The sequence below is a fragment of the Cynara cardunculus genome, unplaced genomic scaffold (assembly GCF_001531365.2).
Source record: "Cynara cardunculus var. scolymus isolate 2C unplaced genomic scaffold, CcrdV1 Un_Scaffold_465, whole genome shotgun sequence".
NCBI classification, from domain to species: domain Eukaryota; kingdom Viridiplantae; phylum Streptophyta; class Magnoliopsida; order Asterales; family Asteraceae; genus Cynara; species Cynara cardunculus.
Genome location: NW_020200579.1, coordinates 749 through 13596, shown reverse-complemented (window position 1 = coordinate 13596; position 12848 = coordinate 749). Strand labels below are relative to the sequence as shown.

Genomic DNA, 12848 nt, shown 5'->3' with positions numbered 1-12848 from the left:
ACACACATATATATATACAATTTCATGTATACATATTACTCATATATGCATAAAATTATATTCACCATTTTATGCATGCATATAATCATATTATACATATATTTTCTATACATAAAATAAATATATTTACATGATAAAATATAACAATTCATCATGCCTTCACGTAACCATATATACCAAATAATCACGTATTAATTACCTCAGGTGATAACCAAGAACCGGTTATCACAGTCCCCCATTTGATTTAGGTCAAACCGAGAATGGTTTGGGGAAACAGGCGGTGAAGGGGTAGTGGTAGGTTCAACATTTGGGATGGGGTGGTGGTGGGTTGTGGTGGTGGCACGACAGGAGGTGCACTTGGTGCACTCAAAGATAAAAAGAGTGGTTTTGGGGCTGTGGAGGAGTCGGAGAATTGAGATGAAAGGGCCACCCTAGTGAGAATGGCAAGGCCATCATCATCGTAGGTTAGGACCGTTATGGTCGGGGGTGATGAGGGGGGGTTTGGGCAGTGGCGGAATGGGGGAAGAAGATTGGTGAGGGAGACTCACGGCGGCCGAAGTTGGGAAGAGGGGCGGCGATGGCACTAGCAGTGGACGAGCCACCCGCATTCGAAGAGGGGTTGGTTGAAGACACAGTCGGTTATTCGGCTTGGAAATTTTCACCGGACGAGGCGGTGGCGGACTGCCGGCGGTGAAGCAAGCGCCGGGATGGAGCGGGGTGAGGGTTGCAAACCGGTTGTTTGGGTCGTGCCATGGGAGAGGTGCTGGCGGTTATTGTGAGTGAAGGAGATGAAGAGGGGGTGAAGTGATTTGTATCTTGGAAACATAAGTCTGAAAAAGTGAAGTGATGGTTTTCATCACTTTTATATTTGATATATTTTTTGAAAAAAAAATCCTTTGAAACTCATGATGAGTTAGTTGGCTAAACAATGGTCAAAGGCTAATTTTTTTACATGGTGGTTTAAATCACCATGCTCATTTTTCATTTTCTAAAAAAAATCATTTTTTATAAGCCTTGAAAACCACCCTAAGAACTAATCATCCAAGAGTCAAAAACCAAAAAGTGGTTTACTTAGTGGGTTAAACCATTACCCCACTCTTTGAGAATTTTTTTTATAAAAAAAAATGTAAAATGAAAGAACCCATCCTTTCACCTTTTTCTTTGACCTTTTTTGAAGACCATTTTACAAAACCAACTTACCACAAGATAATAACCAAAAGATTGTTTTGCTTAATGGTTTATACATATACCCCATTTTTCTTGTTTTAAAAAAAATCATTTCACCCAAGATTTGCTATGATGACCAAAGTTTGTCTTTTCATCAAAATCTCAGCTTTCCAGCAAGATCCAACTAATAAGAAAAACTAGTTAAAACAAATAACCAGTAGGTTGCAGATTTCCCTCCAAAAACGAACGAACATGACAGTTGGCAGAAACTTCCCACAGTCTACTCAAAATATTCTCCATTCTTGCCTTAAAATCAAAATATTTACAAAATTTTGAAAAACCTTCCCAAAAAATTACTGGGTTGGATCAGTCATTCCCTCTAGGAGGAAATGTTTGATCCGATGCCCATTAATTTTGAAAGCACTGTTATCTTGGGGATTTAAAAGATCTACCGTTCCAAATTTCCCACACTGACAATTGTGAATGGTCCGGACCATCTTGATTTAAGCTTTCCGGGAAAAAACCTTAATCGAGAATTAAAAAGGAGAACTTTTTGACCATTTTCAAAAATTTGATGATTAATCCTACGATCATGCCATGCTTTTGTTTTCTCTTTGTAAAGTTTGACATTTTCGTAGGCATGATATCGTCATTCTTCCAAATCATTGAGTTGAAATTTTCTTTTCTCTCCCACAGAATTCTCATCCAAATTAAATTCTTTAATTGCCTAAAAAGCTTTGTATTCTAATTCTAGCGGGAGGTGGCATGCTTTACCAAAAACCAATTGGTACGACGACATTCCCAAAAGGGTTTTAAAGGCGGTTCGATATGGCCACAATGCATCATCCAACTTGAGTGATCAATTCTTACGATTAGGTTTTACGACTTTCTCTAAAATATTTTTAATTTCACGATTAGAAAGAGGAAATTTCAAAATTTGGAACGCATTTTCGCAAAACTTGGTCTGCTCCCATTTTGTAAAGAAATGGATCACCCCATAAATAATGCTTACAATCATGAAGAAATTTTTTAAAGCGTTGTCCTTGAAGATGATACGGCTTAAGACCACAGGCAAGGTAATTGGCGATATTAGCATACCATGGAATTTCATTTTGAAAATTGTCTTTGAATTGCCAAAATGTACTCATCAGGAAAAATTTCTTTTATCACATGGTTTCCCCCGCTTGAAACTTTGCCTTAAATCCTTGACAAGTGATCAGCTACTTGATTGTCACATCCTTTGCGATCAACTATCTCAATCGAATTCTTACAAAAGAAGAACCCATCTAATATGTACGGTGACTTTAGTGCCAATTAAGTAGGATTGAAAATGATCGAAGGCAAATACTACTGCAAGTAATTCTTTTTCTGTGGTGGTATATTTAATTGGGCCTCCACTAAAGTTTTACTTGCATAGTAGATGGGGTGGAAAATCTTGTTTAGTTTTTGTCCAAAAACGGCACCTACGGCCTAGTCACTTGCGTCACACATAACCTCAAAAGGCATGGTCCAATCTGGGGCAATGACGATAGGTGCCGAGACAAGAGCTGTTTTAATAATTTCAAAAGGTTTTTTACATTCGAGATAAATTCAAAATTTTGATCAACATGTAGTAAATTACATAAGGGTTTTGCAATTTTTGAAAAATCCTTAATAAATCAACGATAAAAACCCGCATGTCCCAAAAAATTTCGAATGCCTTTGATCGAAGATGGTTCGGGCAATTGCAATATAACCTCGATTTTTGTTTTATCAACTTCCAAACCATTTTTAGAAACCATGTGATCTAAAACAATTCCTTCTTGTACCATAAAATGACATTTTTCCCAATTCAAAATTAAATCATTAGTAGTTTCACATCTTTCCAAACTTTTCTTTAAATTGGCAAAACAATTTTCAAAAGATGAACTGATAACTGAAAAGTCATCCATAAATACTTCCATGGTATCTTCAATCATATCCGAAAAAATTGACATCATGCAACTTGGAAAGTAGGTGCGTTACAAAGACCAAATGGCATACGCCGAAAAGCAAAAGTTCCGAAGGGACAAGTGAAAGTGGTTTTCTCTTGATCCTCAGGTGCAATGTGAATTTTGTTGTAACCCGAATATCCGTCCAAAAAGCAATAAAATTCTTTTCTGGCTAATCTTTCTTGCATTTGATCAATAAAGGGCAAAGGGAAATGATCTTTTTAGTTGCTAAATTTAATTGCCTATAATCCATGCAAATCCGCCATCCGATGACGGTCCTAGTAGGGATGAGCTCGTTATTGTCATTGGTGATAACCGTGGTTCCACCTTTCTTTGGTAGACATTGTACCGGACTCACCCAACCACTACTAGAAATTGGGTATATGATACCCGCACCTAACCACTTCAAAATTTATTTCTTAACAACCTCTTTCATGATGTGATTTAATCTCCTTTGTGGTTACACCTTTCCAACATTATTTTCTTCCAAATTTATCTTATATTGGCAAAGGGATGGACTAATACCTCTAATGTCGGCAATGGTCCAACCTATGGCTCTTTTGTAAGCTTTCAACACCTCTATCAACCTTAATTCTTGTTCGTTACTTAATTTTAAAAAAAATAATTACAGGTCATTTTTCCTCCTTCATAAGATAAACATACTTAAGGTAACTAGGTAGTGGTTTTAATTCTAACTCCAGGGCTTTCTCTATGGATGGTGCTTGGACATCTCTATCCTTAAAGTCAAGTTGTTCAAATGCTGCTAAATCTTCTAAATTTTCCAACTCAACATTTTCTTCCATTATGTCCTCAAAATTTTCCCCAATGTCACTTTTGTAAGGAACGTCAATCAAACTTATCTCTAGATCTTCACCTAAAGCAGATATGACTGAACAATCACCTACCTCTCCATGAAACTTAAGAAAATTAAATATATTGAATTTCACTTCTTGATCACTAACTCTCATGGTCAACTCCCTTTTCTGCACATCAATTAATGTTCTCCCGGTTGCAAGAAAAGGTCGACCTACAATGATTGGGACATTATTGTCAGCTTCATAATCCAAAACTAGAAAATTAGCCGAAAAAATAAATCTATCAACTTGGACCAAAATATCCTCTATTTTACCCTTAGGATAAGCAATGGACCTATCCGCCAATTGTGAAGTCACGGTAGTCGGACGGACTTCTCCTATTCCTAGTTTGTTAAAAACTGACAATGGCATAAGATTAATGCTTGCCCCCAAATCATATAGGGCATGGCCCACTTCTTTTCCTCCTATTGAACATGTGATGGTAAAACTTCCTGGGTCTTTTAACTTGGGAGGAATTTTACAAGTAAGGAGTGCACTACATTCTTTGGTAAAAGCAACCGTTTCAAATTCATTCAACATTCTCTTTTTATTTAGAATGTCTTCAAAAATTTAACATAGCTTGGCATTTACTCAAGAGCTTCTACCAAAGGTATGTTAATGTGTAGTTGCTTAAAGATGTCCACAAATTTCTTAAATTGCTCGTCCAAATTTTTGTTTTTCATTCTTTCGAGAAAAAGTAAATTCTGCAAATCTAGAGCTGGTTGAATGGATTTTTTCGGCTGGACAGTGGGCACAATCTTCCTACTGTGGGATGTTTGAGCCGAGAGCTGCACAGTTCTGGAAGTTGATGCAGGGACTGTTTTTTGGACATAAATTAAATTTTGAGTTTCTCTATTGGGAGGACTCAAAATTGGAAAATTTGACATATAAAAAGCGTGTGAAACCTCGTTTTGATGGGTCGGTTTTCCAACGGTTTCATTTGTGTGATCAATGACTTTTGAATTCTCCTCACTCAAAACGGTTACGGCTTTGATATGTTCTTTATCCTTAGGGGTTTCCGTGTCACCAGGCAAAGTTCCTAAAGGTCTACCCTTGAGATCGATGACAAATTGGTCGAGTTGGGTTTCGAAAATTCTTAACGTTGCATTGGTTTGGTTTATAAAACCTTAAGTAATGATTCGAGTGAACCATTACCGTCCGTAGTTGTGCGAAACACCTTGCCCATATCCCTGGGGATTTTGTGGCCGATTTTGGACTTGGGTTACCCGGGGGTTGAAGTCCAGGATTTCCAGCCCAAGAAAAATTGGGGTGATTCCTCCAATTTGAGTTATATGTGGAGAGAATGGGCTATTTCTAGCATGACTCCCAACATAATTCACCAAGACGGGATTTCCGGGGCATTATTCATAAGAATGGCCCTCACCACAAAAGACACAAGATTCAGTCATAGATGGATTGGACATTATGGATTGAACTTGATTTTTTTCTCTATTTAAATTCAAATTGTTTTTAACTAAATTAGTTAAAACTACAATTTAAGCATTTAAAGAAGAGATGACATCAAGTTTATGGATGCCTGAAGCAGATTTAGAAACAACAACACGGGGATTTGACCATTCAGTATTATTATTAGAAATTCGTTCCAAAATGTTATACCCCTCATTATAAGTCTTAGTTGTGAAAGCTCCACCCGCCGCTGCATCAAGAATAATTTTAGCGGAACTAAAAAGTTCATTATAAAATGTCTCCAATTGAATACAATGAGGGATTTCGTGGTGAGAACATTTCCGTAGAAGGTCCTTAAATTTCTCCCATGCATCCGAAACCGCTTCATCTTCTTCTTGGCGAAACATCATAATTTCATTTCTAATTTTTACATTCTTTGTTGGAGGAAAGTATTTTTTTTAGAAATTTTTTCACCAAATCATTCCAAGTTAGGATTGAGTTTGGTGGTTGGGAATTTAGCCATGCTCTAGCTCTATCCTTTAATGTGTAAAGGAAAAGTGTCAAGCGTAAGGCTTCTTGTGTGACTCCGGGAATTTTAAAATGATCCGTCATTTCTGTAAAAGATTTTAAATGAGAGTGCGGATCTTCCGACGATAATCCCCCAAACTGACTTATTGTGGAAATAAATTGAATACATTACCGGTTTTGGTTCAAAAGTTGTCGCTGTCATTTCGGGCCTACCTATTCCCGCTGCCAACTGACCGAATTCGGAAGTTGCGTAGTCCCGTATGCCTCTATTTTTATCATCGGCAATTTTAACTGTGGCCTCCCGATGAGGTAAATTATCTCCCATGGTACGGTTTAAATTAGGATTTCGCTGATTATTTCTACCTCTTCTACGTCTTCTAATGGTTCTTTCTAATTCAAGATCAAGAGGTAAAAGTTCATCGTATTGTAGCCTTGGCATACAACACGGAAAGTACGATTGAAACAAATGACCAATGCTCTAACGAAAATCAATATCTCAGAATAAAAATCGCGCTAGTCCCCGGCAGCGGCGCCAACAACTTGACAGGCTAGAATCGTTCGTGTTCACACAGTAGGCACAAAGTCCCCACAGTGGCGGTGCAAGTGCACGCCGACACTATGATCGCTTGAAGTAATGTAGTGGTAAAATACCGAGATCATTTCATCAGGGACTGGACTACTGAGATTCACAGACTTTCATGAACTTCTTGCTCGTGTTTCGGTTTACGAATAAAGTTGGATTTTTGTTTTTAAAAAGCTTTAAAAAGAATAAAATAGCGAAATAAACTTTTAGACTAAAGAATGGGCATGGGTGTGAGTGTTACTTAAGATAAAATTAACAATAAAATGGTTAAAATTTTATAAGTTGTTTATAAAAATCCGAATCTGTTGAAAGTGAAAATTTACAAACGATCCCCATAAAATTCTATAAAGTTCTTACATTCACCACTTCGAAACTTGCCGATTTAGCTAAAAAGAAGAAGAAATAAAATCCATACCCAAATCTCTTTGTGATAAGAATAACCATCACTTAACCCTTAGCTAAATACATACAAAATTCACGTCTCCACGTAATTATCAAAGACTCTCTCGAGTTCTTTGTGCAACACTTAAGCCATATTTCAGATCCGCCCATCTCTAAATCTAAGATCTAATATTAACACTTCAAAGTGATCGGTTTATCTGCGTTGAGTTTAAGTCCCATCTTAAGTGACCAAGTTACGAAGTGGTAAAGAGTAAAAACACCCAAATATTGTATAAAAATCCTAAGTTGAACTCACACGCACACCCATAGAGTAAATTAGCTAATAGTAGACATAATAAACATGATAGAAGACATTAAATAAGACTGAAATGTAACTTGAATATAAACTAAAAACATATTACAACTTTAATACAAGAAAATAAAGTGCTAAGCTACAACTAGATAAGAAGAGAAGAACATTAGCTAAAATACTTCTACGAGATTAATAATAGAGAGAGATGAGGGATAAGAGATGTGCCAAATAAGCTCCCAAGGCCTCTTTATGTAGGGGGGGAATGGATAAGGACAAAACCTTTATCCAAAGGAAATTAAGAGCACAAAATTCTTAGGGCAAAGACTAATAAATAAAGACTTATAATAAAATAATATAAAGGGTACATCTCAACAACCAACTACAGCTGGAGGAAATCTCTGGGAAGATTCTTCAAGCAGCTCATCCTCCAAAAAGCAGAAAGCAACAAAATTCATGAACATCCCACAGTGGTGCCATAGTGGACAGTTTGCCAAAAATGCAGGTTTTCGAAATAAAATTTCTTCCTTTATGTTTCATCATCTTTTTACACCTTTTTAGAATAATCAGGGAAAAACAAGGAAATTGAGTATTTAATAATTCCAAAAACGGAGGAAATAAGTAAGAAATAACTCTAAAAAATGAGAGTTATCAAATACCTCTGTGTCCGAGTATCTCTGTGTCTTGGCGACCTCTGCATCCGAGCTCTTATACCAGGCTGCTTCCTAGACTAAGTCCTTTTGACTGGAGCAAGAGGATTCTTACTTACACTTCAATTAATATTATTGGTCCCAACCGGGATCTACAAGAGTTTAGAGGTGATCATTTTTTAGGGGGGGGGGGKGATGAATACAAATACAATAACTTTCACTTTTAAAAATATATATTGATTAAGAAAGATCAATACATATTTTTACAGACTGTTTGCTGAATAGACAAGGTAAAGAAAAACCTATCTAAAACAATCTAGAAATACACACAAAATAAACTTAGCAAATATATGAGATTTGCCAAAAGAGATAAGACAAATGTGTGTTCTTCTTGGATATGTGTCTTAGAATTAGAGAAAAATTCTAACTTGCTCGTACCACAGCGTTGCATGAGTGAAGGGAGCACTCAACTATTTATACCCATTGCATTAAGTGCAATTCAAAAGAGGCAGAACACGTGTCAAGCTTTTAGAAGAAAGCTTGTGCTTTGCTATAGTGAATAGTACTTTTGTCTATTCATGAGCAGGCATCCTTTTCTGTAGTTGGTAGGCACTAGAGTAGACTAATCGGCTCCGTGCAGTATGATACTCTTGAGAGGGTATGGGTTTGTCCTTTGTGTGTGGAAGGACAAGACAAAAGCAATCGTGCATGGCAAGCTTCATTTGATCTCTGAATGCTGGAATAACGCTGGAGGTTTATTCAACATTCACTGAGGCTTGTGCAGTCTTCACACATATGTTGACCAGGTTGTAATCACTGAATACCGCTTCAGATCATGAATGCACTAGTCACTAATCTTCAGTTTCAGCCTTCGACATTTGCTGAAGGTTCTTGGGTGTGAGTTCTGTCTTCTTGAAGTATAGCTGTCGTTGTAGGATTACAATACATGTTTCAACGATCACTAAACAGACTCAGTGATAATCGCTGGAACTGAATAGACAGAAACATAATACTTCGATAGGTAAAAGGGATTATCATCAAATCAATGAGAGAGAGAATCAACAAATATAGATCTAACAATTTCCCCCTGAGTGTAAATAAAAAGACTCTACTTGAATTGAATCTAGTCTAGGAAAGCAAGAGTCCAACATGGTCCTCTGTATGTAATTTTCTTTACTGAAATGAAATTACAAGTACTGAGATGAAATTACATAATGAGAAAAGTTTCAAAAGATTTACAAGAGAAAGACCTTAGAAGTGTTGAAGTTTCATGAACCTCCTAAGAAGCTCATGAAATTCTAGCACACTATAAATGGAATGAATAAGAGCTAAGGCTCTTTCTCTTGCCGCCAAGGTTTGATTGCTGCTCTTGTGGACCTGGTTCTTGAGGTATCGCAGAGTAGCATTGGAGTATTTGAAGTGTTGGTCATTATGAAAGAACACCTTTTCTCTGTGTTCATTAAGATAGACCACCCTGTGCTCTGGTTCCACGATCACCGTCTAAGAGGGGACATGGTTTATGCCTTCAAGTTCTTCGTTTGATGCAGTGACACAGAGTTGATAAACCCCCATATCAAGAGCAATCTAGAAGTTCACTTTTCACCTGAAGTCTAGAAAATTTGTCATGGTTTGGCGAATGGCAGAGTTGGCTAGAGAAAACTTTATCCCCTAATCCCTCTTATGATCTGTGTGGAAGTATAGGGTAAGAAGGTTCCATAGGTTGAGATTGTTGAGATCGTAGTCTGTAAAGACGCTGATCTGACCTTGTGACTGTTCTATCATATACCTATGAAAGATGATCTGATTGTGCATGAACATTCTCTTCTTGATGTCCAATACTTGCTTGATCCCATCCACAAAGTGAACTTGGTTGACGGGTTGCGTGTATTAGCGAAGAAAGCACTGTCTTATGTATTCTTGTGCCATGGGATGTAAGTTTATCTTTTGTCTAGGCACTTCTTCCCTCTAGTTGTACTTAAATTAGTAGATCTTCTCATTCGTGACAAAATCTTCAATAGGTTTTTCTCTGGGGACGGGCCTCATCATTGCTTGCATTTGGTCTTTGATCTATTGTACTTGATTGTAGACTTGTTTGGAGCTTTGAGGCCTGCTGCTACTAGCTCCCTCTATGCTAGCTCTGCTTTGACTTGGTTTAGGTGAAGGACGAACAACTTTTGTTCATTGTGTTAGAGCTCTTGATCTTGGAGCTTAGACTGGTGATAGAGGGATAGCAACGGTTACAAGAGGAGGAAGTGTAATTGCCATTGGTGGAGACTGTTAAACCCCATAATTCATAATGTAAAAAGTAATGAAAAACAATAAGTTATGAAGAACCAGAAGACCGATGAAGACATCAAGGTAGAAACGGCTAAGTCTGGAGTACAACCAGAGGACCGATGGACGATCTGGGATGCGATGGAAAGAGCACCCTCATCGATCCTCTGGTCATCAATACTTAGAGAATTCTCCAGCAAATCATCCAGAAGCATACGATAAAGATTTAAAGATAAGGATGATTCATCACATCATGAATGACAGCTGGAGATAACATGTCGACAGCTAGACTTCAAGTTTATCTCTAATAGTAAAGGTTATCAATAGAGTAGATAAACGTTATCTGTTAATAGAAGATTAGCTAAAAAGTCTCATTAGATAGTTATCTTCTTATTAGCTGATTAGTATAAATAGGTGATTAGGCCTATTGTAAAAAGAGTCGCTTAAGTTGCTTTTACATTTTTCATATTTATAAAGTGAAATCTTTGACGCTCAAGATTGTTCTTAATTGTTTATAATTCATTCTTGAGTGTTCATCACTTTGTTCATAAAATCACTATAATTTGGTTATTATTAACGAGATTATTAGTGTTATTGAGAGATCTGAGATCAACAATTGGTATCAGAGCCAATTGATTGAATTTCCAATCAAAACGATCAAACAAAAATCTCTCAATTTTTGATCTTTCTCGCCAAAACACGAAGCCTTCTCTTCAAAATTCTCAATGGCCAACTGGAATTCTGCTTACAATGTTGGCTCCCTGACCAAGCCTCCAACTCTTCAACGAGAAGAATATGCACAATGGAAGATCAGAATGATAAACTTCTTGGAAGGAATGGACAAGAACCTTCTTCGATCTGTAATGGAGGGTCCTTACATTCCACAAACTCTTGTTCCAAGAGTTCCAGGAACAACTACCACGTCTGAAATTCCTGCCTACTACACGCCCAAGGATGAGAAGAATTGGGATGAAGACGACAAGGAAAGAGTAGAAACAGACAAAAAGGCCAAAAGATTGATAATCATGGCCATTCCCAACAAAATATTCCAATCCCTCGACGCATGTTCCACAGCCAAGGAACTATGGGATGAACTGGCAAGCCAACTGGAAGGAGGAGCAAAAACAAAAAAAAAAAAAATCGTTGAGCACAATGTCTCAACGAATATACTAATTTCAAGGTCCTCCCTGATGAGCCAATACAGAAAACTTATGATCGTTTTAACACATTGATCAATCAATGTCGTCGAAACGACATCTCTAGAACCAAGGAAGAAAACAATGTTTTATTCCTTAAAAGTCTGGGCGATGAATGGACTCAACTGTCTATGTCCCTACAAGCAAACCAGGACCTAGACAGCTGGTCACTTCATGATATGTATGGAACGCTTGCAGCACAAGAAAATGACATAATGAAAAAGAAGGTTTCCATTGGTGGACCTCTTGCCCTTGCTGCCGATGAAAAAGAAAAATCAAGGACTTCCACCAAAGAACATAAAAAGAAAGGCAAGAAAGCATTGGTAGTAGAATCGGAATCTGAAGAAGAAACTTCTGAATCAGATGATGAAATTAAAGCCTTTGCCAAATCTTTGGCCTTGATCACAAAGCAGTTCCAGAAAAAGTTCATCAAGAAACCCTATGAACGAAAAGAGTTCAAAAGGGAAAGATACCAGTCATCGTATGAAAGAAAGCCATCCAAATTCCATCAGAGGGAAGATAGAAGAGATGGGAGAGAGGAAAGAGAAGAAAGAAGAGAAGACAAAAGAGACGAGAGKAAAGAAGACAAGGATGGAAGGAAGAATGACCTTCGATGCTTCAGATTTGGAAAGCTCGGTCATTTCTCCAAAGAATGCCAAGGACGATTGGCAAAGGATGCTGATTATTACAAGAACAAATGTAAATACAATTCCAGAGAGCGAAGCCTGATGGCTGGAAAAGAAAATTGGGTGTCTGATTCTTCATCAGACGATGAAGACAAAGCACTCATATGTCTAATGGCCACGTCCACCGCAGAATCCGCCTACAACTCTGATGACCAGGTATGTAAGTCTACTTCCAATGAAATCAACTCTGCCCCATCAGAGCTAGAGTTAAGGGTAATAAAACTTTTAGAAGATTTCCTGAAATTAAAAGAAAATTTAAATTTTGAAAAATCTGAAAGGATAAAAGCGGAAAAAGAAGCTAGTTTGTACAAAAGTGAAACTGATCTTTTAATCGAAGAAAAAGTTGAACTCGCAAAGGAAAAGACTCGCATCAGCACACTTAAGAAATCAGAGGAAGATAAACTTCTGGAATTAAGCAAACAAATAACTAAGGACCTAGAAAAGAAAACGAAGGCCTTAAAAGAATCCGAGGCAGAGAGACTCAATTCAGTAGCTCTTAAAGATTTCTTTCAAAAAGAGCGGGAAATTCTTCACCAAAAGCTTCAAACCAATGAACTTCTGATGAAGAAATATAAAGATGCCCAAGATGTTTATGAAAAATAAAATGGCCAAAAGGACACTCAAGGGATTGGATTCAATGAATTAGATTCTTTCATTGAATCAAAGAAATCCACCCTTGAATCCACTTTTAAACTTGGATGCATTCAAAAACCCGACTTCTCTCCAAAACCAAAAGCTAATTTCAAGAGAGTTAAAGTCGATGGAAAAACTGTCTTTTCAAGGCAGGATTTTGAAAATGTGGTATACGAGAACAGTACAAGTAAAAATTTTGACGGAAGCAA

At 37.3% G+C, this 12848-nt stretch overlaps 1 protein-coding gene and 1 non-coding gene across 2 annotated transcripts; one reads left to right on the top strand and one right to left on the bottom strand.

The window, feature by feature from the left end:
• Positions 1-3769: 3769 nt before the first annotated feature.
• LOC112501682 lies at positions 3770-4531 on the bottom strand. The gene has a single exon (XM_025105374.1). It carries the CDS (start codon positions 4529-4531, stop codon positions 3770-3772), a length of 762 nt encoding a protein of 253 aa, XP_024961142.1.
• A 1188-nt stretch (positions 4532-5719) lies between these two features.
• Positions 5720-5826, top strand: LOC112501687. Its single transcript, XR_003067552.1, has one exon. It is a non-coding gene; the product is annotated as a small nucleolar RNA R71 (small nucleolar RNA).
• Positions 5827-12848: the final 7022 nt, after the last annotated feature.

What these genes read in the sequence shown, in the direction of transcription:
- LOC112501682 (XM_025105374.1), bottom strand. Translation starts at nt 4,531, where the DNA reads ATGTTGAATGAATTTGAAACGGTTGCTTTTACCAAAGAATGTAGTGCA.